At 55.6% G+C, this 22352-nt stretch overlaps 2 protein-coding genes across 3 annotated transcripts; one reads left to right on the top strand and one right to left on the bottom strand.

The window, feature by feature from the left end:
• The first annotated feature begins 671 nt into the window (after positions 1-671).
• Positions 672-5483, top strand: ACY1 (aminoacylase 1). Of its 2 annotated transcripts, none has more exons than XM_055343585.1 (15): positions 672-964; positions 1342-1453; positions 2109-2173; positions 2245-2349; positions 2696-2790; positions 3052-3128; positions 3222-3311; positions 3411-3467; positions 3818-3891; positions 3977-4026; positions 4118-4262; positions 4364-4432; positions 4850-4929; positions 5067-5127; positions 5210-5483. In XM_055343585.1, exons 2-15 carry the CDS (start codon positions 1360-1362, stop codon positions 5372-5374), a joined length of 1227 nt encoding a protein of 408 aa, XP_055199560.1. In that variant the 5' UTR covers positions 672-964; positions 1342-1359; the 3' UTR covers positions 5375-5483. The 2 variants fall into 2 exon arrangements, with proteins under 2 accessions (XP_055199560.1, XP_055199561.1); XM_055343586.1 differs by having other exon boundaries at positions 672-982.
• Positions 5484-7774: 2291 nt separating this feature from the next.
• Positions 7775-10157, bottom strand: RPL29 (ribosomal protein L29). Its single transcript, XM_055343590.1, has 4 exons — positions 10045-10157; positions 9651-9695; positions 9261-9325; positions 7775-8308 (listed from the first exon to the last, which is right to left on the bottom strand). The coding sequence occupies exons 2-4, from the start codon at positions 9685-9687 to the stop codon at positions 7898-7900; spliced, it is 513 nt and encodes a 170-aa protein (XP_055199565.1). The 5' UTR covers positions 9688-9695; positions 10045-10157; the 3' UTR covers positions 7775-7897.
• Between the last annotated feature and the right edge of the window lie 12195 nt (positions 10158-22352).

Raw genomic sequence — 22352 nt, 5'->3', positions numbered from 1 at the left:
TGCTTTTGTGCTGTTTCTCCACCTCTCACACAATCATTCAGCCTCACGGTTACATCCTGTCACCATGACATTCTCTGTCACACCCAACCAGCATCTCACACTCGTATTGTCACACTCACAGTCATGCACATTGTTGAATTAGCTCACACAGAGGCACATTCGCACCATCTCACATGCAGTCACACATGTGCCCCTCTGTCCATTTATCCTTCGCTCGTGGCACATTGTCCAGCGTCTGCTCTGTGCCCTGCTAGTGACAGATTCCTGCGGGTACATGGACCAGCCTCCTGGAACTTACAGTCTGAGGGGACAGATATTGACCAATAACCTCTCCACCCAGGGGGTGAGGCAGTTAGGGAGGATCTCCCTGAGATGCTGAGACAAGGAAAGGGGAAAAGTCAGAGACTAGAGGGAGGGGCTGGGGTTGCAGGGAGGGGCCAGCTCTGGCAGGACTTTGTAGCGCTGTACCCCAGGAGGGAAGGGCGCCTGAGGGGGCACACGCAACCTCTGTGTCTAGGTCTGCCCTGCTCCCTTCCTGCTCAGTCTGGAGGCTGCAGAGATAGAGCCCTCCGGGGGCGGGGCCACCCGGAGCTCGCCGCCTCGGCCGGGCGGGGCGGCGGGGCGGGGCGGGGCCTGGCCTGCGGGGCCCGCGGGGCTCGCAGCGGCCGCGGGGCGGAGCAGGTGGCGGCGGCGGCGGCGGCGGCGGCTGTCCCCGAGAGGGATCGCGTAATCCGAGACGAGGCTGGAGCCTGGGGCGGGCTGAGACACGGTCGCCGACTCTGCCACAGAGACTTGGGCGGCCCTTACTCTCAGTCTTCGGTCCCGCCCCGCGATCCGGTGCAGCCACGTGGTGGGCGGACCGGGGCGATTCTGAGCCCTCCACCTCGCAGGACCCTGAGCCCTGGCCACAGTCCGGGGCAGGCGCTGAGAGGCGAGCGCGGGCCAGAGACCAGCGAAGAGCGAGGTGGGACCCCAGAGAAGGGTAGGGGGATCAGGGGTTACGTGGCATAAAATCTGGGCCGTTGGGAGAAGTGTTTTGAGGAGGGCAGGGAAAGTCCATGTCTGGATTCAGACCTGGCCTCGGCTACTCTGTGGCTGTCTCTGAACCTCTCAGCCTCAGCTTTCTACCCTGTAAAGTGGGCATTCAGAGGCACGAACTTCCTGGAGCTCTTTGGTGGATTCAATACGGGAATGTGTTGAAAGCGACCAGCACAGCTCCTGAAACAGAAGGGGGGCTCTCACGTGCGGGGAACCGCCCTGGGGAAGGGCTGGGTGCAGATCTAGGAGTCCCCTGGGCCCCCGCGGCTGGGAGGGGTAGGTAGCCACTCGATTTGCCCCTAGCTCACCGAGCGCCGCGCCATGGCCAGCGAGGGTCTCGAGGGCGAGCACCCGTCCGTGACGCTCTTCCGCCAGTACCTGCGGATCCGCACCGTCCAGCCGGAGCCCGACTACGGTGAGAACGCGGTGGTGCCCGGGCCTGCGGTGGGATCCGGGGCGGGGACTGCTCTACACCGACGCCCACCACTTGTCACCCCGCTGAGCCCCACTCTGCTGCCCCAAGTGGCGTCTCCACGCCTCTCTAGCGGGTCCCCAGGTCAGCAGACTGCTCAGCAGCCCCTCCGGCTGTTGTACCAAAAGTTACTCCTGGTGGCTACGGAAGAAACAACTTCACCTCCCTGCCCAGGGTCTGAGGTGGGGGAGGGGAGATGGGACAGCCACAAGGGAAGAGGCTCCAGAAGCAACGGTGGCAGGACAGAGACTACAGCCCTCAGGGAATCAAGCTTGGTGGCTGGGAATTATGGACGTGGGTCCAGACCCTCGCCCTGTACTTACCAGCTGGGAGACACTGGCCCATCCCTGAGGAAGAGAGCAATTTCTAACTCTGGACTTCCCACCTGACCTTCCACAAAGGGTCACTGACTGGCCAAAGATAATCTTCCCTGGAGACAGAAATGCGGGTGTCCCCAAGGGATGTGGAATTGCACTGAGGAGGCAGTGGCCTGTGTAAGGGTCGGCTCCTCTCTCTGGATGTGCCCCCCAGCTCTCCCTGGGCTGGTGGGAGGTGTGGGTAGAGGCAGAAGTAGGCCCAAGACTCTATGTGTCCCCAGGGGCTGCTGTGGCCTTCCTTGAGGAGAGAGCCCGTCAGCTGGGCCTGGGCTGTCAGAAAGTAGAGGTGAGCCTGGGGCCCTGCATGGGGTTGGGAGGTGCCCCTGGCGTACCTCCTTACCTTCTGGTCCTCTCCAGGTGGCCCCTGGCTATGTGGTGACCATTCTGACGTGGCCAGGCACCAACCCCAGACTCTCCTCCCTCATACTAAACTCTCACACGGATGTGGTGCCTGTCTTCAAGGTGTGTGGGGGCGCGGGGAGCGGTGCAGGCCTTGGGGTACACAAAGATGATGCAGACCCCCCACTGGTCCCCAGGGAACCTAAGGAGCTGGTCCCAAAACTGACTCCCAACCTCATAGGACATCATTTTGTCCAGTGGGCCATTCTGTGCCCAGGATAGGGGAGGAGGTGGGAGTAGAGATGAAGAATGGCAATCAGCTGCCCTCTGCAGCCCTCTTCTGTCCCTTTCACCAACCCCACTCGTCACCCCAGCCGTAGGGTTGGCTTCTAGGGCAGGACCACAGTTGAACAGAGTAGATTAATGACTAAATGTGGGACTCGGGTCCCTCCTCTCATCTCTGCCCCAGGAACACTGGAGTCATGACCCCTTTGAGGCCTTCAAGGATGCTGAAGGCTACATCTATGCCAGGGGTGCCCAGGACATGAAGTGTGTCAGCATCCAGTGAGTGTCCTCCCATTTCCTGTCCCCCCACAGTGTCCCTACTGGCCCATCGAAATGACCCAGGGCCTAGGGTGTGATTGAGAACCTCGAGGCCGAGGAATTTACCCCTTCTCTCGGACAGGAATTGTCACCCTTACATGGATAGGGAGACTGAAGGACAGGGCCTTCCCATGGTCCCCTGCCAACTGCGGGCTCCAGCCTACCTGTAGGCATCCAGAGGCTCCCCCGGTGCCTGGCTTAAACCCTGGCATTGCCCCTCAGGTACCTGGAGGCTGTGAGGAGGCTGAAGGCTGAGGGTCGCCATTTCCCCAGAACCATCCATATGATCTTTGTGCCAGGTAGGAGTGGCTTGGGGAGGGACACTTTTAGGGAACAGGAGGATATGTTGGCAGAGGCAGCTCCTTCATCCCAGGTCCCTGCTGCTTTCGCAGATGAGGAGGTTGGGGGTCACAAAGGCATGGAGCTGTTCGTGCAGCGACCTGAGTTCCGGGCCCTGAAGGCCGGCTTCGCCCTGGATGAAGGTGAGCAGGGTGGCAGGCCCCTGAGCAGCCAGTAGGGGGGATGTGGAGGCTGCCAGTGGCTGGACCAGTCCACCCCCTGAATCCCCTTTCCCTCCCCAGGCCTGGCCAACCCCACCGACGCCTTCACTGTCTTTTACAGTGAGCGAAGCCCCTGGTGTGAGTATGGGCTTGGAGGGAGGGCATCTCTGTGAGGTGGGGCACTAGGCCAGAAGGGGCAGGGGCCTGCCAAGAGTCCTGCAGCAAGTTGGGGCCTGAGGCCTTGAACCCAGAGCCTCTCCCTCCCAGCCCCTTCCTACTTGGGCTTCCTCCTGAGTTTCTGAGGGTAGCCCCCAGGGTGGTGGCGGGGGGCTGTGGGCGGCAAGGGAGTCAGCTCTACACTGTTCTAAAGCGAACAGTCCTGCCAGAGGAGCTTGGAATGAGGGGAAGACCTGGGCCCACTCCGAGGCTGATCACTTCTCCAGCTCCCCCCCCTTGCTGAAGACACCCTCTTCTCCCTCATCTCCCAGGGGTGCGGATCACGAGCACAGGGAACCCAGGCCACGGCTCACGCTTCGTCGAGGACACGGCGGCAGAGAAGCTGGTTCGTGGCACACAGGGAGGGAGTTTGGGAATTCCCAAGGCTCTGTCCTGGGGTCACTCTCACATCTGACCTCGCACTCTCCTAGCACAAGGTTGTGAGCTCAATCCTGACTTTCCGGGAGAAGGAGAGGCAGAGGTGAGGCAGCCTGGGGAAGAGGCTGGGGGTCTGGGCGGCTGTGCCAGAGAGAAGGGGGACTCTATCGTTGTTTTCCTGCTCCCCACTGCAGGCTGCAGTCAAACCCCCACCTGAAGGCAGGGGCTGTGACCTCGGTGAATCTGACCAAGCTAGAGGGCGGCGTGGCCTATAATGTGGTACCTGCTACTATGAGCGCCAGCTTCGACTTCCGTGTGGCACCAGATGTGGAGCTGAAGGTGCCAACTCTACCTGGGTTTGGAGGAGGGAGCCGGGTCCTAAATCCTCTGCTGGAGGCTCAGGGAGAGCCTGAGAGGTCAGCTTATCTCCCTTCTCATAGGCTTTCGAGGAGCAGCTGCAGGGCTGGTGCCAGGCAGCTGGTGATGGGGTCACCTTCGACTTTGCTCAGGTATCAGCTGGGACTTTGGGTCAAGAGCTCTGGAGGCAGGGGAAACGGGGCTTGTTGAGTGGGTGTCACAGTGGGGATGCAGGCCTGGTGTGCCTGCATACGTCTGGGCATTTCTTTAGGCAGGAGAGACATTTTATTCACCAACAAGCCTTAGTTGTAGAGGCCACTGTTGAGTGCTAGGGATACCGTAGGAGTAAAAGTAGACCCAGTTCATGGTCTCATAGTCTTTATAGCATGAAGAGAGGCATGGACCTGAATTAAACATTTATATAATACTACTTTTATTTATTTATTTTAAAGATTTTTTATTTATTTATTCATGGCAGACAGAGAGAGAGAGAGGCAGAGAGAGAAGCAGTGAAGAATAGGGCAAGATGTCCAGGCCCTGTCTTGATCCTGCAATCCTTCTCCTTCCAGAAGTGGACAGAGTCCCGAGTGACATCTACTGATGACTCAGATCCCTGGTGGGCAGCATTTAGCGGGGCCTGCAAGGACATGTGAGCACACTGGCCAGCCTTTCTCTTCCCCTTTCCTCTCTCCTCCTACCTCCCTTCCACCTGCCTCTGCCCCTCCAGTCCTTCCCTTGCCCTCTCCCCTGTCAGCTTCCTCATTCACCAGGCTCTTCCCTCTGTAGGAACCTCACCTTGGAGCCAGAGATTTTCCCTGCTGCCACCGATAGCCGCTATCTCCGTGCGGTGAGCCACTTGCAGTGGGTGGGCAGTGGGGTGCTTCTGGATGCTGGCCTTCCTCCTAATGGCTTCTCCTTGCCCCCTGCAGGTAGGGGTCCCAGCTCTGGGCTTCTCGCCCATGAACCTCACACCTGTGCTGCTGCACGACCACGATGAGCGGTTGCATGAGGCCGTGTTCCTCCGTGGGGTTGATATATACACACAGCTGCTGCCCGCTCTGGCTAGCGTGCCTGCCCTGCCCAGTGATGGCTGAGTGCCGGGCTTCCCAACTTCTAGACTGGGATCCTCCTCCCAGGGTCAAGGATCAGGGTCAAGGACCCTTCCCTCCCCCCACCCCAACAATAAAGTCTGTGTGGACAGGGGCCAATTCTGAAGTGCTATGAGCAAGGAGGTTCATGGAGCAGGGATTCTCGTTTCTCTGGGGACATGCTATTACCATCCCCATTTCACAGATGAGAAAACTGAGCCTGGCTCTAGATACCTCCCTACCACCCCCATGCTTCTCTGTGCCCCTTGACACAGCACACTCGTCCAGTACTACCCAGCCATGTCTGTGTCTAGCATCAAGGGGCCATATCTCCTGTTCAGTGGTCACTACACCTCTATCTGACTTTTAAGCTCGAGGACACCATTCTCACTGAGGAGGAAACCAAGGCAAAGATCTCAGGGAAACACTTCTGGCTTTCTGGGAACACACTCAGGATCCTGAGACAGGACTAGAGCTGGAAGCCAGCTGGGCCCTGCCAGATGTGGGGCAGGTGGTGAGATAGCTGGCAAGCCATGACTGCTAGCATTTGTCAGATCCTCAGGATGACAGGAAGGGGGTGCAGCCCCTGCTCTGGTGTTGGGAGCAGGAGTCACAGAGGGGCAGGAGCTTTGGTAGACCACGTCAGTTCATCATAGAACTCCTGCATTCCGGGCAGGGGAACCCATGTGCTGAGTGGCCCGTGAGTGAGGCTTCGGTCTGTCAGCACAGCTAGGTGGGAGTCCAGGCAGTACCAGGAATCACTGTGGCCCTGATGGCTGAACCTGCTCCTCTAGCTCGTCTGATCTAGTCCTGTAGGTCTCCCTGCCCGGACCTCCATGAAAATGGGGAGAGGTGGGGAAGACTGGCTTTTGAAGTTCTAGTTGTGGCCAGAGGGAGGTCCACAGCCTGGTTCCATGGCCTACAGGCTTAGTCCCGATAGTAATAACCCCTGCTCATGCAGTTCTGACGAAGAGCCAGGACTTTGGCCATCTTCATCTGCTTTGAACCCTCCCAGCAGCCCCTGGATGCAGGGTCGCTGGGCCCCTTCAGAAGCTCTGCTAGAAGAGCTTGCCCAAGACTACATAGTGAATAGGTAATGGGAGTTAATATCTGAAACTCCAGAACTAGGGATTCCTTTTCTACCCAAGGGAGGCTCCATGTGGAAACTGGCAGCTGATAGCAAGCTGGCTGTGACCATAAGTAAGCCTAGTTGAAGCCCCCAATGTGGGGCCTGGCCTCCCCCTTGACTACAGCATGTTGACAGGGGAAAGGAGTCTTCATGCCTTCCTGAGGCCTAGAGCACAGGCCTTACTGGAAGCCCCCCTGACCTGGTGACCTCAGGCTGGGCGAAGCTACCTTTGAAACATAAAACTTGCTCCTGGTCCCTTTTGAGACCCCCACCTACCTGACACCCCCTGGTGATGGGCAGTTGGCCACCCAGAGCATGCCAGGACGCCAGTCCTGAGCTAGCAGCACAGCCCTGGTTGGGTAAACTTTCTGGGGTCCCACATGGGCTGCCTGGGTCCTAGAGCTCTTGATTTCAAACAAGTTTACAAAAAGAATACCTACTTCAAAGAAAGGACCATGTATCATGGATTATATATGTTGTCTCCATATAAGGAAATGCAACTTTTTTTTTTTTTTTAAGATTTTGAGAGTGTGTGAGCAAGGGGTGGGGAGGGGCAGAGGAAGAGGGAGAAGCAGACTCCCTCCAGAGCAGGGAGGACAGCTCAGGGCTTGATCCCATGACTGAGATCATGACCAGAGCCTGAAATTCAGTCTGATGCCTAACCAACTGAGTGAGCCGCCTAGTGCCCCAGAAATGCAACCGTTTTGGAGCCTCCCAAGTGCCCAGGGTTGGTCCACAAGGCCACCATACTCAAAGACTAGTCTTGACGACTGCATGACCAGGAAGTGATACACTTGGTACCTTCTATAGGAAGCCTCCACAAATACCCAGGACCACTTCTACCACTTGCTTCACTGGCTGCTCTAAGGACTAAGACTTTGCAGATGAAGCAGCTGATCCCAGGGGCACAGCAGGGTCAAGTCCAGTAGTGCTAGTAAGGCAGTGCCAGCACTGCCCAGCATCATGCACACTGCCCCCACAATCCAGAGTAGTGGAAGCTGGCTGTGTACACTAGCAACAGCCTAAGTCTGGACCACCATAGGCCAGAGTGCAAAATTCAGCAGGGTCCTTCTCTTTATCCCAAGAGATAAGAGGTAAACTCCAAGACGTTATCAGGATACTTGGGATTTTCCTTTCCTCACCAGACTCACCAGCAGGCTATGTGCCCCAGCCTCCTAAGGCCCTCCACCATTATTTTTACCAGGTCCCCTTGTTGCTCCAAGGCTCCATTTCCCAACTCCCACCCACACCCCAGTCCCTGGATCATAGACACAGGCTAACTGACAGATCCTGCCGCAGGTTTATTTGTACAAATAGCACAGGAGGACACCAGGCCCATGCAGACAGAAGCCCAGGGGTCATACCAGTCCTTCCGTCCTCACACTGGCAGGCAGAAGCCTCTACACTGGAGCCTTTGTGGGGGCCTGGGCACCTTTGGGAGCCTGCGCTGCAGGAGTAGAAGCAGGAGCAGGAGCCGGAGCTGGAGCCGGAGCCGGAGCCGGGGTCGCAGCTGCAGCCTGGGCCTTGGTTTGAGCCTTGGCCTTGGCCTTTGGCCGGCAGAGCCTGAGACCTTTGGCAATGCGGGCACGAGCACGTTTCCCGAGCTTGGGGTGAGCGATGTAGGCAAGTCGATTGAGCTTGCGGCTGCCGCCCTTTGGGATCTTGGGCTTAACCTCCTTGGGCTTGACAAGAGCCTTGATAGCCTCAGCACGCGCAGCCATGGCCTTGGCATTGTTGGCCTGCATCTTCTTCAGGCCCTTCTTGTTGTGCTTCTTGGCAAAGCGCATGTTCCTCAGGAACTTGGGGTCTACCTGGAAGGCAAGGAAAGGTACAGGCTCTAAGTGCAGCATGTGGGGCCCCAAATCACCGCTGGTGACCCTTGCCACAGCTGTGCCCAGGAGACCCCTGGGCTCCACCCAAGGCCTCCTGGGGGCATGGACGGCATCGAGTCAAACTTAAAACGCTGAAACACACCCCTTACAAACTATCTGCAGAGAAACATGTACCACAACCCCAAAGCCAACACTCCATCCTGCTAATGCAACATACACAGACCATATCTTCAGGGCTACATGCCCAGAGCCCAACAGCGCTCAAATGCAAGAAGGAAAAGAACAAATGAAAGTTGCCCCCTCTGCCAGGCTTGCAGGACTGTCTTTTCTCAACCCCTCCCAAGGCTATCCCCACCTCTTTAAAGGATGCAGTCGGTTAAGCACCATGCCCGGTACAATAGACACACAGCAGATGAGGCTGAAGACACCAGGATGGGGAAACTGAGGTTCAGAGATAGAATGGTTCATGCCACAGACCAAAAGACCAAGGCCACAGGAGAGGGACAGGACCCCATCCTCTTGCTCAGACCCCCCAGCCTCAGCCTTCTCAGCCAATCCTTAGAACTCCTTGGCACAGCAAGGACAGCTGCCCCCCAAGCTCAGCACGGGGTCAGATCGAGGTCACTGGCTGATAGAATGGAAGGCTCTCACAAGTTACCGAGGACACAAAGATAAGGTCCTTTCTTCCCTTGAAGTGCTCTGGATAAGCAACAGGGACCGTCAAGCCACCCCGAGGAGGCAGGTTACACCTGACAACGGAGTTACAACTCAGGCTGGGCAAAGCCAAGTAAAGGTTTAATGTTAAGGCTCTGGCAGTCCAGGTACCAGGAGGGACAGTCATTAACGGCTGCTGCTCAGGCAAGATGCTGCAACCGGGAAAAGATACGAGCGAGGCCCTGGCTGCGCCACCGGACCCGCTTTCTCAACTCACCCCCTTAAGAGATTCGTATCTTTGTGACCGGGGTTTCTTGATGCCATTTCTGTGCCATTTTCGTGCTGTGGGGAAGCAAAGGAATTAGACCAACAGAGATGTGCTCTGCTAGGACCACACGACATCACAGCTGGCCAGCCCCCTGGGGAAAACCATTCCTTCTCAGAGCAGGTCTTCTCGAGATCCAGAATGGCCCTCATGACGGAATGCAAAGCACTGTGGGTACCTCAGGAAGACCCCCTGGCTTCTTAAACTGTAACCCAAAGTTAAGAGTGGCGGAAAACAAAACCAGCCCCAGGCCCAGTGTCCCCTTGCCCTGCCCCAGTATCCCTAATCCTTGCCAGGGTCTGAAGTGAGAGGGAGGTGGGGCGGGGGGGGGGGGGGACTTACATTGGTTGTGCGTGGTGTGGTTCTTGGACTTGGCCATGTCTGCACCTGGGGGAAGAGACAGTGGACGTCAGGCCAGACGCCAGAATGCAGCTGCATGACCGGCGCCTCGCATCTGCGGCCTCCAGCGGCCTCCACACAGCACCACCCGACGCCGGTCCCCGCTTCCGGGACTCGGTAACAGCGCGCTGAAACCAACCCTCCCTCACGAGACTGCGCTCTACCCCAAATCCGAGCGCTCCCTCTCCCATCCACTCCCTGAGAGAACCCACAAGCACTCCCCGCGCCCTCAGCTCCCCACAGCCCCGCAGCCGGTCTCCCCGCCCCCCCCGAGTTTGCGTCTAGCCGCCCGTCGGGAGTCGCGGATGGCTCCGGATACCGCGCGGCCGAGCCTCACCAAAGCCCGCGGCTCCCCGAGCGCCTCGGACCGGAAGAGAAAAAGAGAGAGGAAGGCCGCTGTGCAGCACGGGAAATAGGGTCGTCGAGGCCGGAAGGTACCTCTGGAAAAGCTTCCCCCAGCGCCGGGAAGAAAGGTTCCTAAGTCGGACGGGTACAACGCAGACGCGAAGGCGGTGCTATGAGCCCGGCCCGGCTTCCTTCCGGTTCTACCCACGTTTGTTCCTACTGGCCCAGGTTCTTGGGACCCGGTTCTCGTGAAAGGTCCCGAAGGCGGAGGGAGCCCTTGAGGCATGCATGCTAGGCAGGGAGTGACAGACTGCTGGTGTTTAAAAGGCTGCCTGGCGGGGCCCCGGGAGGGTCAGCCGTTGAGCATCTGCCTTTGGCGCAGGTCGTGATCCCGGGGTCTGGATCGAGTCCCTCATCGGGCGCCCCGCAGGCATCCTGCTTCTCCCCCTGCCTGTGTCTCTGCCTGTTTCTCTGTGTCTCTCATGAATTAATCAGTATAATCTTTTAAAAATAAAAATAAATAAAGGTACCAGTGGGCAGAGAATGGACTGTAGGGGGCAGCGGTGAGGCGGGGACGCTGCGAGCGTCCTGGGAGAGTGGGGGCACCCGGCGACGAACCCGGGTAGCGGGCACGGAGAAGAGCGGATAGATACACCGCACTTGGGATGCAGAGGAGGAGGGGGAGGAGGGGGAGGAGGGAGAGGAGGGAGGCCAGGGTGGCTCCCAAGTTTTTGGCTTGAACGTCTGGGTGAACGCTGGTTCTGCTCACAGAAATGGGGACAACGGTTGGGAGGAGCCCGGCTTTTATTGCTCTGTTTGGAGGAGGCCAATGATCCAGAGGTCTCCGTTTAGATGCAGTAAACGTGAGACGCCTATTGGGCTTCCAAAATGAGTTAGGCATTGCCTCCTCCCGAGGACTCTTCCCTCCGCCCCCCCCCCCCCCCACAGTTCAGTCTCCCTCCACACAGCAGTGGGGGCTGAGGGCGTTGTTAGACACAAAGCAGACCTTGTCATTGGAAGTCTTCAAAGGCCTCACCTCGCATTTGAAATAAACTCTTTACCTCCCTACCCCTGACCCGTGGGCTTTTTTCTTTCCTGTGAAGCCTGAATGCTTGTTCTGCCTTCAGGGCTTTGCACTTGCTCTCCCCCCTGCCTGGACGACCTTCTCCCTGCTCTTTGGGTGCTGTGCTTTCTTGGAGAGCCCTTCCTAGAATTTCCTGTCTGAAAACACTCCACTCTATCTCCCCAGTTACTTGGTGTCCTCTCATTCTCTTTGCTTTCTTCATAGAACTTTCCAGACTCTAGTTATATTCTTTATTTACTTGTGTGTGTATCCATCGGCACAAGCACCTTGAGTTCAGGACTCGTTTGGTCACCTTTACTTTTCCATTGCTTGACATAGAGCCTGCTGTAGAACAGAAACTTAGTAAACACCTGCTAAGTGGACATTCTTTGGCAAAGTGGATTCATGAAATGACAGGAGTATATTGCAGGTAATAGGGGAGCAAAGGGGGGAAAAGAGGATATGGAGGCAGGACATGTCGGTGACTCCTCACCAAAGCATTCCTGAGAAGGGAGAGAGAAATCTGGCAGGTGTGAGTCAGGAGAATGAAGAGCAGGCTCAGTCGCTGACAGGGTGAACTAATGCCAACAAGCGGTTGAGGCCAGAGGGGGGAGCTGGTGGGCAGAAGTGGGGACTACGGGAAGTAGGGGTCGGTCAGAGAGTCAAGGGTTGAGCCCAGGGAGTAGGAGAGCTGAGCCCAGAGGATGGGACAGAGAGAAGGTTGCACCCTTAAGAAAGAGGAGCAGGCATGGTAGGGGCCAGCAGAGGGGGCTGCAGAGGCTTTAGAGGAACCAGGCTGCCCCACCGCGAGGCCTTCCGGCCGAGCGGCATCTCCCACAGTGAGCTCCTCAAAAGTGAGCAGTGACACCTGCTCGGAACTCAGCTTTGCCAGGCCGTTATGACAGAGGCAGAGCAAGCAGTGAGCAGAGAGCCATAGTCTGACGGGGGAGGCTGAGTCAGAGACAGGTGATGGCCACGCATTAACATTGGAGCTACTATAGGGATGGGCCCAGGGTGAAATCCCCGCTGCCGGGCAAAGGGGGAGCAGTGACGAGAGGGAGGAGCCATGACTGTGATCTTTTTTTTTTTTTTAATAAATTAATTTTTATTGGTGTTCGATTTACCAACATACAGAATAACACCCAGTGCTCATCCCGTCAAGTGTCCCCCTCAGTGCCCGTCACCCATTCACCCCCACCCCCGCCCTCCTCCCCTTCCACCACCCCCAGTTTGCTTCCCAGAGTTAGGAGTCTTCATGTTCTGTCTCCCTTTCTGACATTTCCCACCCATTTCTTCTCCCTTCCCTTATATTCCCTTTCACTATTATTTATATTCCCCAAATGAATGAGAACGTATAATGTTTGTCCTTCTCCGATTGACTTACTTCACTCAGCATAATACCCTCCAGGTCCATCCACGTTGAAGCAAATGGTGGGTATTTGTCGTTTCTAATGGCTGAGGAATATTCCACTGTATACATAGACCACATCTTCTTTATCCATTCGCCATGACTGTGATCTGAGGGGACTTGTTCAGGGGCCAAAGGGGAACATGACCTGGAGTCAGTGGCCTGCTATGCTTTTCTTTCTTTCTTTTCTTTTTTTTTTTTTTTTCTGCTATGCTTTTCAAGGTAAGAAAGATGCTAAGGCCTGTCCTATGTAGAAGGATAGTTTCCTCCCTTCCTTCCTTCCTTCCTTCCTTCCTTCCTTCCTTCCTTCCTTCCCTCTTTCTTTCTTTCTTTCTTTCTTTCTTTCTTTCTTTCTTTCTTTCTTTCTTTTCTTCTTTCTTTCTTTCTTTCTTTCTTTCTTTCTTCTTTCACAAAAGCTCTTTTGGGGCACCTGGGTGGCTCTGTCAGTTAAAGGGCTGCCTTTGGGTCAGGTCATGATCTCAGGGTCCTGGGATTGAACCGTTATCGGGCTCCCTGCTCAGTAGGGAGTCTGCTTCTTCCTCTCCCTCTGAATCCCCTTTTCCCCATCCTTGCTTGTGCTGTTATTCTCTCTCAAATAAATAAAATCTTTAAAAAAACAAAAACAAAAGGTCTTTTGTAACCTGATTTTATTCATTCAATCGTATTCATGGACATTGTTCCCTGTTCAAGAAAATCCTTTGTAATTCTATTTTACATATTTAAAAATATTACTCTGGGGGCACCTGTCTGGCTCGATTGGAAGAGCATGCAACTCTTGATCTTGGGTCATGAGTTCGAGCCTCATGTTGGGTGTAGAGAATACTGAGATAAATACCCCCCCACACACACACACAAACACACAAACTTTTCTGAAAGAGGTCAGTAAACATCACCAGATGTCAAAGGAGTCTCACACAAAAAAGGTGAAAAACTTAACCCTTCCTCCAGGTTCCATACACTTCCACCCTCTGTGAGTGAGAAGCTCTTGCTCATCTCAGGTCCATGTAGGGGCCCAGGCCTACTTGCCATCCTCTGTGGCATAGCCTTGGGCAGAGCCACTAGCTGGACTCAGCACGGTGTCTCTCTGCCAGGCCCCCTGCTACTGCCTTGGGCACAAGACAGAGAGGCAAGGCCCTGGTGATGAGTCAAGCCTTATACCAGGCAGGATGTGACGCACCTGAGCCATGTGACCTGCAGTGGCATTGTCTTGCCCAGGCCTCGTCCAGAGCCACAGCCCCATCCACAGCCCAGCTAGGATCCGGTGGGGCCCACTCAGCAATGTAACAGCAGCGGAGACATCTGGGGTTATTTCTGCTGTGCCTAACACAGTCCCAGGTGCATGTCAGGACCTGATAAATGTCTGAGGAATTAAATGTACACATTTCACAAGTGCAGGCAGGTGGCAGAGTCAGGAGGCAGGAAGCCAGTCAGCCTGCAGGGATTTCATGGGAAGAAGAGCCTCCTCTTCTACCAGCTCAGATCTCTGCTCTCTCGGCCTCGGTCTGAGTCTAACCTGGGGACAAACACAAAACTTGCCCCACAGGATGACACTGGATAATTTGAGCAAAGCACTGGACCCCTGACTGAGTACGCATTAGGTGCTCAATCATCGTCAGTCCCATCCACGCTTTTTCCCCACAGGGTCTCTGGAGAGGAATGAATGTCAGTGGCAAGTGAATGCTAAAAATGAAGACAAGATCCAAGGGAAGGCCACAATTGGGGCAAGTGACAGTTCTCAGGGGTCTTGGGTCCCCCTAGTCCTGTAGCTCCAAAGAGCTAGGGACCCCAAATAAGAGAGAACTATGAGTGGATTAGCAGAACCAGGATGTTATCTCTGTAGAGGACTGGGGGACAGAGTAGAGGAGCCCCCTAAGCATTGGGTTGGACTTTGGATCTGCTTAGAAATTCCCAAGTGAGAGGCCACCTGGCACTGTGTGGCCCCAGAAAGCAGAGCTGTGACTGGGGGAGGCAAGTGTCAGCTCCGTGGATGAGGATCACTTCCACAATCAGAATTTCCTCCAAACCACAGAGCAGTGAGTTCCCTGATACGAGAGGTGTGCAAGCAGCGGTTTAATTACTGAGGATGGGATGCCTGGGTGGTTCAGTGGTTGAGTGTCTGCCTTGGGCTCAGGGCAAAATCCTGGGATCCTGGGATCAAGTCCCGCATCGGGCTCCCTGCATGGAGCCTGCTTCTTCCCCCTGCCTGTGTCTCTGCCTCTGTGTGTGTGTGTGTCTCTCATGAATAAATAAATCTTTTTTAAAAATTACTGGGGACAGAGAACGAAGTATGGGATAGAAGGATGGAGACTATAACCCTGAAGTTCACTTACCTCTGGGAGTCTGGGATTCAGATTCCTAGAGAAGGAAAGGCGGGCAGCGTGTGACTCCAGATTGGGGCTCAGGACCTGGCAGGAAGAGAAGACAGTTCAGGTGGAGGCTTGGAGGGGTAGCCCATCCCTCAGGTCACCTGGGATGCCTCCAGCAGCTCCAGGCCACCAATGTTCCCTCTGGGGAGGGGCCTCCCGTCCAGGAGGGATGCGGTACCCCCAGCCGGGAATGTGAGCCTGTTGTCCACACGGGGGCAGCACAGGCCCGAGGATGGAATGGTGCGACTGCCGGCAGGCTGGAGCTCCCCTCTCCTGGGAACCCTCTGAGCCTCCCCAACCTCTCTCTCTTCTCAACCCCCACCCCCCACCCCCACCACCCCCCCGCACACCTGCTTCTCCACCCCGCCCCTACCTGCGGATTAAGCCTCTGTCTGCCCATTCCTGGTACGTGCTCTGGGGTAGGGTGGGGGTGAGGTGTTTTCCCCAAAGAGAGTTCAGGACGGAAAAAGGAGAAGTCTGTGGGTACCACCCCTGCTGGGCCACCTCAGAGTGACTGGAGGCCATGGTTTTGGCCACAGGTGGGCTTGGGTTCAAGTCTGACTGCCACCCACCAGCAGTGACTTCACATCTCTGAGCCTCATTCTCCTCATCCATAGCTGTGAGGGAGCCAGCACCCAGGGCTGAGCAGGAGGGAAGCCCCCCAGAGCCTGGCTGTGCATTCGAGAGACCTTACAGCAGCCTCGGGGGCTGAGGGGGTTCTCGTTACTGTATTTCACAGATGGAGAGACAAGAGTCCTTGGGCGTGACTTGCTAGAAGTCCCAAGTCAAATGGAGAGCTGCTGTAGTGTAGATGCCCCCTGGGGCCTGGAGGAGCATGGGATGATGTATGCCCAGTGAGGCCACAGAGGGAGCCCGGTGACACTGACCCCCAGGTGGCCTGGGAGAAGCCCTTGGCCTCTGTGGTCTAGCCCCTGCCTCTGCTCAGACCCACTCACCCAGAACAGGCCTAGAATGGGGGGGTGTGGTGGTGGGTGCAGTGACCCTGGGAGGAGGCAGAGGCGTGCAGGGACTGGCAAGATGTGAATTCAGGAGAAGCTCAGCCGCTCCGGAGAACTGAGTCACGGAGGTGGGGTGGGGGAGTAGGCACATGTGAGGGGGCAGGACAGGGCAGGACTGCACCCTTGAGTGGCTCCCTGCCTTCCGCCCTGCCTCTGAGATGGAAAACACAAAACCATCAAGGCGACTCCTTTTTAACAAAGAGGGCCTGAAAAGGGCTGGGAGGGACCCTTTCCTCTCCCTCCCCAGCAACCCAGGGAGCCCCCCTCCCCAGGGTCATTGCCATGGCAACAGCAGACCGGCTACCTCCCCTTACCCTGTCCAGCTGGGATGCCCAGGCTAAAGAGAGGCTGAGGGTGAGGGCAGCATCTTCCTGTGGGGCTGAAGGGCAGATGGGCCCTGAGGGCCACAGGAAGGGTGTACCCCATGGGGGAGGGGGGATGTCTAAGGAAGGCTCTTGGCTTGCCCGTGTCTGCTCCCCATTGAGTGCTTCAGTAACATCCCCTCCAGGGCCCCAGCATGGATGGAATGAGGGAGGAAGCCAGCCTTGTTTAGGGATTCATATGGGACAACAGAAAGAGCTGGGGATCTGAAGAGGGGCACACACAGGAGGGCTGGGGACCCTAAAGGTCCCATCAAGTGCCCCCTGAGCAAGAATAGGCAATGGGCTTTGGCCCAGGCACTGCCCTTTCCAAGCTGCATCACTAGGTAAATCGCCCAGCTTTCCAGGGGCTGCCCCTCACCCCCCTTCTACCCTTACTCCATGTAAAATAAGTTTAGCCGCTCAAGCTGGGGGAGATTCTTGCCATGCAGCGAAGAGGCAGGAGATCTGTGGATGGACCGTGGGAGGCCTGAGCTTGAAACCCCTTATCTCTGCTGGGCCAGAGCTATGGTCATGACCACCAGGAGCATCTATTGTGCCCAGAGCCTGGAGGGCTGGGAGGAGAGGAAGCTGTAGGCATAGCACACCAAGATGTGGAGCAGAGAGGGGTCCATCTAGGCCAGGAGCCTCTGGGGGTTGGAGGAGGGACCTGGAAGTCTTCCTGGCAGTGGAGGCACGCTGTTGGGCTTGAAGGCAGGGAGATCAGCCAGAGGCTGGAGGGGGCGCAAGGGGCTCTCTGGCACCCAACCCCAGCTGATCGGGGCCTCCCTGAGCTGTACCCCAAAGCCCCGAGGGCTGGCCCACAGTGGGTATCCCTACCTTCCCAGAGCACAGCCCCAAGTCCAGGGCTCCAGCAGGGAAAGGTGCCCTGGTAGGGCCTGGAGTCACTTATCCCTGGTCCTCACTGGTCCCCACCGTGCTGTCAGAGCCGCTTCTACTGTTGCACATGGGGAAGCCGAGGCTGAGAAAGGTGAAGTGACTTGCCCGGGGTCACCAGCATCTCCTCAGTCAAAACCACTTCGGGAAGCTCTTCTGGGCTTGGACCCCGCCTGAAACTCTCACACTGGTGACAGCTTGGGGAAAGGAGGGCGATGCCTCACCTGAGGGCTGACCCTGTGGTAGAGTGTGCTCCTGATCCACGGCAAGTGGCAGAGAGTGGGGGGCCTGTCTCATCCCCCCAGGACAACATTGGTGTGTCCTTCCCGTCTGTGTCAGCGCCAGCTTATTCATCAACTGGCCATCACATTCCACCCCAGCCCAGCCACTGGTGAAGGTTGGACAGTACCACCCAGATCCTGCCTGACGCCCAGTGGCTGGGTGAGCTTGAGCAATTACTGGACCCCCTGTGGCTCACCGGCCCCTCCTATAAGAGGAGAATGAGGACACTACCTACTTGGCAGGTTGTGGTGGGGCCTCAGGGACCCATTCCTGCCAAGCACTTAACAGGGCCTGGGCCATGGTCTCCGTCTCACTAGGTGGCCCTCCAGGGACCAGGCTTGAAGTAACCAGAAGGCCAGGCGGGCAATACGGGGGTCTTTCCCCACTCCTAAAAACTTCCCTGGAAACAGGGAAGCTGCCCACCGCCAAGCTGCCCAGTCCAGAGGGAGATGGGAGAGTGAGGAGGCCCTGGGATGTCCTCCTCCCTGCAGGCGGGGATGGCAGGGCCAGGGCCAGGGGACAGCATGCTGAGGAGCAGCTGCTGAGCGGTGGCCACAATGAGGGACATGTGGAGACCCCGCCACTCCTAGCCACCAGGCCGCAGCTCTGGGAGCATCCGGGATGGGCCAACCTTGCCTGGCTGCCCTCCTGGCCTGGGCCTGGCAGCTCTGGTTTTAAGCATTTTCCACAAGCAGCTCCTGGAGTGTGGGGGCGGCTTCCCCTTGACTTGCTGTATCCTCAGCTCCCTCTGTGGCTAAAAATAACTTGAATTGCTATGCTCCCACCCTAGGGAGGAGGGGCCTGGGGGCTACGGGGGTGGGAGTGTGGCAGCCGCCTAGAGAGGGGGTTCCCTGAGAGGGAATGGAGGAAGGCAGTGCCCGTGGGGGGGAAGGGGTGCAGGATGTCGCAGGCGACATGGCCCTTTCTCGCCTTCCTCCTTGAGGCCTGCTCCCGGAGCGCAGCTCAGTGCTTACCGAGCTCAGGGCTGGCCTGGCCCCAGACTTGCATCCTGGAGGGGGACCAACCTGGCTGAGGTGGTGGCTTCTTCCAGCACAGAGTCTGTTTTGGAGGAGATCTCACCCCAACATACTTTCGAGGCAAAAGCCCCTTCCACCCATTCCAGTGTAGACAGGGGGGTGGATCTGGGCTCCTGTCCCCCCTATTTCTCCCTTCCTTGCCATGAGACACTGAGCTTCATTTGAAACCTGGGTGCAAATGCAAAATTAAGCACTTGACTCCCTCCCGGGCTGGGGCTGCCGAGGCCTCCCTCATTCCACCTCTTCAATCGGTCTGGAGAGACAGCATTGGGCTCCCTGTCACCCCCTTCGTGCAGGGCTGAGAGGGACTACCCTCAGAGCAGGTGGGGCCTGTGTCAGGGTCCAGGAGGTAAGATTCTTGATACCCTGGGGTAGGTAGGAGTTGGGCAGGTGTGGCACCACCAATGAATATCTCTTAAGAGCCCAGAGGGTACCAGGCACAATTGATGTTGGAGGGGATGTGACCAGAGCAGGACAGATAGTAATCCCAGGCTTTGGGGAGTGTATGTTCTTACAAGGCAAATTTCATTCCTGTGCTTGTATTGTGTGGTAGGTCACCAGTGTCAATTATATTATTATGCTCTGTCACTTCCAGATATTCTTTTACATTAAACAAATATTGTATTTAAACAGATAGATAAGGAATAAACACAAATTTAATTGATCTCTCCTTCAAAATAAAAAATCCCAAAGTGGGTGAGCTCATAAGGCTGACCTCCCCTCTCCACCTCTTCTCACTGATATTCCATCACATTCATCCAGAAGGAGTCCCAACTCCTGTACCCCTATCTCCTCTCCAACCTCCAATCCTGATAGAATGTCTCACAGGGTCATTCTCTCACTCATTGGCAGGCAAGGGTCATATTTGGCTTGGAGTACCAGACTGGTAGGTGGGGCAGGATACTCGACCTCTGGGATGGCCAGAGCCAGTGGGAAGAAAAAATGCAATAGAGAGGAGTGCAGAGCCTGGTAAAGATCTCTCTCCCTTGGCCCAGGGCTCTTGCACTACATTAATAGAAGCAGAGGATGCAGAAGATGGGAGATTAACATGTCTGCTCTGTCTCAAGCTCTTCATCTCTATTTGGGGGGCTCACTCTGCCATCTGTCCATCCATCCATCCGTCCATCCATCCAATCATAACATCTATATACCCATCTAACCAACCATCTATCCGTCTATGATAGGCAGGATAATGACCCTCAAAAGATGCCTACATTCTTATCTTCAGACCCTGTAGATTTGTTACTTAACATGGCAAATGGGGAGTTAAGATTATGGGTGGAATTAAGGTGGTTAATCAGCTGACCTTAAAATAGGGAGATTATCCTAGATTATCTGGGTGGACCCAATGAAATTACAAGGGTCCTTGAGAGTGGAAAAGGGAATCAGAAGAGAGAACACAATGGCAGCATGAGAAAAACTCATCCCAACATTGCTGGCTCTAAAGATAAAGGAATGGAGTCACAAGACAAGGAGTGTAAACAGCCTCTAGAAGCTGGAAAAGCAAAAAAGTGACGCAGCCCTGTCAGTGTCTTGATCTTAGCCTGATGAGAGCCATTTCAGATTTCTAACCTCCAGAACTGTAAGAGAATAGCTTTGTCTTGATTTCTGCTGCTAAGTTTTTGGTGATTTCTTAGAGTAGCCAGAGGAAACTAACACATCATCCAATGATCCAATCCATCAGGCAACCATCTATCCTCCCATTTATCCATCTGTCTCTCCATCCAACCAGCCACCCATTCCTTTAACAAATATTCATGGTAGAGGAGTGTCTCCTTTGTGGCAGTGACCAAATCGTGAAAGAGAACAGTTGGCACCTCCCAGGAGCTCCCTGTCCACTAAGGGAGACAGACACGGGGACGATCCAGCATGATCCTCAGTTGTGGTAGAACACAAGGCATTTGGGAAGGATTATGGGGGGACTCATGGCTTGATGGCTCTTGGTAGCCGGAACAGGACAGGAAGCACAGTAAGACAACCGTGAGTCTATAGGGATGGGTGCTTATCTGTGTGCATGCCTCTGTGTGTGTCATGATGCTCTGACTCTGGGGAACAGTTGGCAGAATCCTGGAGGCCCCACATCCCTACAGCAGTTGCCACACAGCAAATTGAGGTGTTTAGCAGGAAATGCCTGGGTAGCCATGGCAATTCGTATTGTGGAGCACAGGACAGTCACACCAGCGATTGTCAGCAAGCCCAGACCCGTGGAAAGGGATGGAGAGCAAGGGGCTTCAGTCGCTTTGCTTTCAGACTGCTACAGCTTCTGATCCCCAACCACATTGAGTCTCGCAGTCTAGGAAGCTCACAGAGCTTTCCAGGAGCCTCCTCGATGGCTCCTATCTCAGCCTCATGGGACAGATGGGGAACCTGAGGCTCAGAAGAGGACAGTCTAGGGCACGTGACCAGAAGGGACACCAGTGGGACTCTACCCACGCTTGGCTCTAGGTGTCCTCTACAGAGTGAGTCCACCCCACTTCCCCAGCTTGAAAGATTGTTTCTCTTAAGACTCAGAAGGGGGCCCGCGAAGGAGTTCAGCTCAAGGAGTCAGGAGACCCAGCTTCATCGCTGACATGAAGGCGGCAAGTCCAGGTTAAGCTCACACCTGGAGTCCCCAGGGCAGGGCCTCACCTATGACCAGACCTATGAGCTGGTCATAGATGACTCCCTGAGGGCCATCTTGATGCTGTGTCGTCGGCCCCGGCACACAGCCCAGCACCTGCTGGATGAATACGCAGCTCCTTCAATGCCAGGTTCTGCTGCTTCCTCACGTGGGGCCTTGGGGAGGTGACTGGCTGGCCAAGCCTCAGTTACTGCATCTATAAAGTGGGATGATCACATCAGCTCTTGGGAGGACTCAGCATGTGTGTGTGAAGCACCCAGCGCATACCACACCATCTGTGCTGCTGTTGTGATTATATGAAATATTCTGCTGCCGGGGCACCTGACTGGCTCAGTTGGTGGAATGTGCAACTCTTGGATCTCGGGTTTGTGAATTTGAGCCCCGTGTTAGGTGTAGAGAATACCTAAAAATAAAATATTGAAGAAGGAGGAGGAGGAAGAGGAGGAGGAGGAGGAGGAGGAGGAGGAGAAGGAAAAGGAGAAGGAGAAGAAGAGAAAGAAGAAGAAAGAAGAAAAGAAGAAGAAAGAAGAAGAAGAAAAGAAGAAGAAGAAGAAAGAAGAAGAAATAATATTCTGCTCCTCCACCCTGACACTTGTTCACTCTTCCAGGAATGTTCTTCCTCTGTCCCTCTACTCATCCAAAGCCTGTTTTGCCTTTTGCCTTCTGCAAGGGCTCCCTCCCTGCCTCCTCCTTTCCAGCTGTCACTGACCTCCCACCTCGAGTCACTCCTCTCTCTCTCTCTCTCTCTCTCTCTCTCTCTCTCACACACACACACACACACACACACACACACACAACCACTCCATTAGCTTCCCTACTGCAGTCCACTCTGTTCCCCTCATTACTACCACAAGCAGGCTCTGCATGAACTGAAGATCCTTGAGGCCCCAGGTCTCACGGAGCCTCTCCGCTGCGTTCCTGGATATCATCCTGCCTGAGAGGGGCCATTCAGAAGCCCAGAATCTGGAACCTCTGGCCCATTTCAATGATGCCCAAGGACAGAAAGACAGAATGTGGGGAATCGGGATTGCCTCTGACTTTCTGGGCTGTGGGGCTCATTTCGCAGATGGGGAGACAGAAGGATCTGAGAGCAGGTACGCACAAGCTTACCCTCCAGTGACTCACATTTTGTCTCATTTCATTCCCGTGGCAACCTGCAAGGGAGGCTCTCTGCATACCCCATTTCATAGATGAGGAAAGTCAGGATTTCATAGGGGGTGAAGCTCACATAGCTAACAAGTAAGGGAGT

Source organism: Nyctereutes procyonoides, unplaced genomic scaffold, assembly GCF_905146905.1.
Source record: "Nyctereutes procyonoides isolate TBG_1078 unplaced genomic scaffold, NYPRO_anot_genome, whole genome shotgun sequence".
NCBI lineage: Eukaryota > Metazoa > Chordata > Mammalia > Carnivora > Canidae > Nyctereutes > Nyctereutes procyonoides.
This window is presented reverse-complemented; position numbering and strand designations above follow the sequence as displayed.

What these genes read in the sequence shown, in the direction of transcription:
- RPL29 (XM_055343590.1), bottom strand. Translation starts at nt 9,687, where the DNA reads ATGGCCAAGTCCAAGAACCACACCACGCACAACCAAT. An exon ending in CCACACCACGCACAACCAAT is followed by an intron (nt 9,326 to 9,650) that starts GTAAGTCCCCCC and finishes GCTTCCCCACAG; the next exon opens with CACGAAAATGGCACAGAAAT. An exon ending in GATACGAATCTCTTAAGGGG is followed by an intron (nt 8,309 to 9,260) that starts GTGAGTTGAGAA and finishes CTTGCCTTCCAG; the next exon opens with GTAGACCCCAAGTTCCTGAG.
- ACY1 (XM_055343585.1), top strand. Translation starts at nt 1,360, where the DNA reads ATGGCCAGCGAGGGTCTCGAGGGCGAGCACCCGTCCGTGACGCTCTTC. An exon ending in CACCAGATGTGGAGCTGAAG is followed by an intron (nt 4,263 to 4,363) that starts GTGCCAACTCTA and finishes CCCTTCTCATAG; the next exon opens with GCTTTCGAGGAGCAGCTGCA. An exon ending in TCACCTTCGACTTTGCTCAG is followed by an intron (nt 4,433 to 4,849) that starts GTATCAGCTGGG and finishes TTCTCCTTCCAG; the next exon opens with AAGTGGACAGAGTCCCGAGT.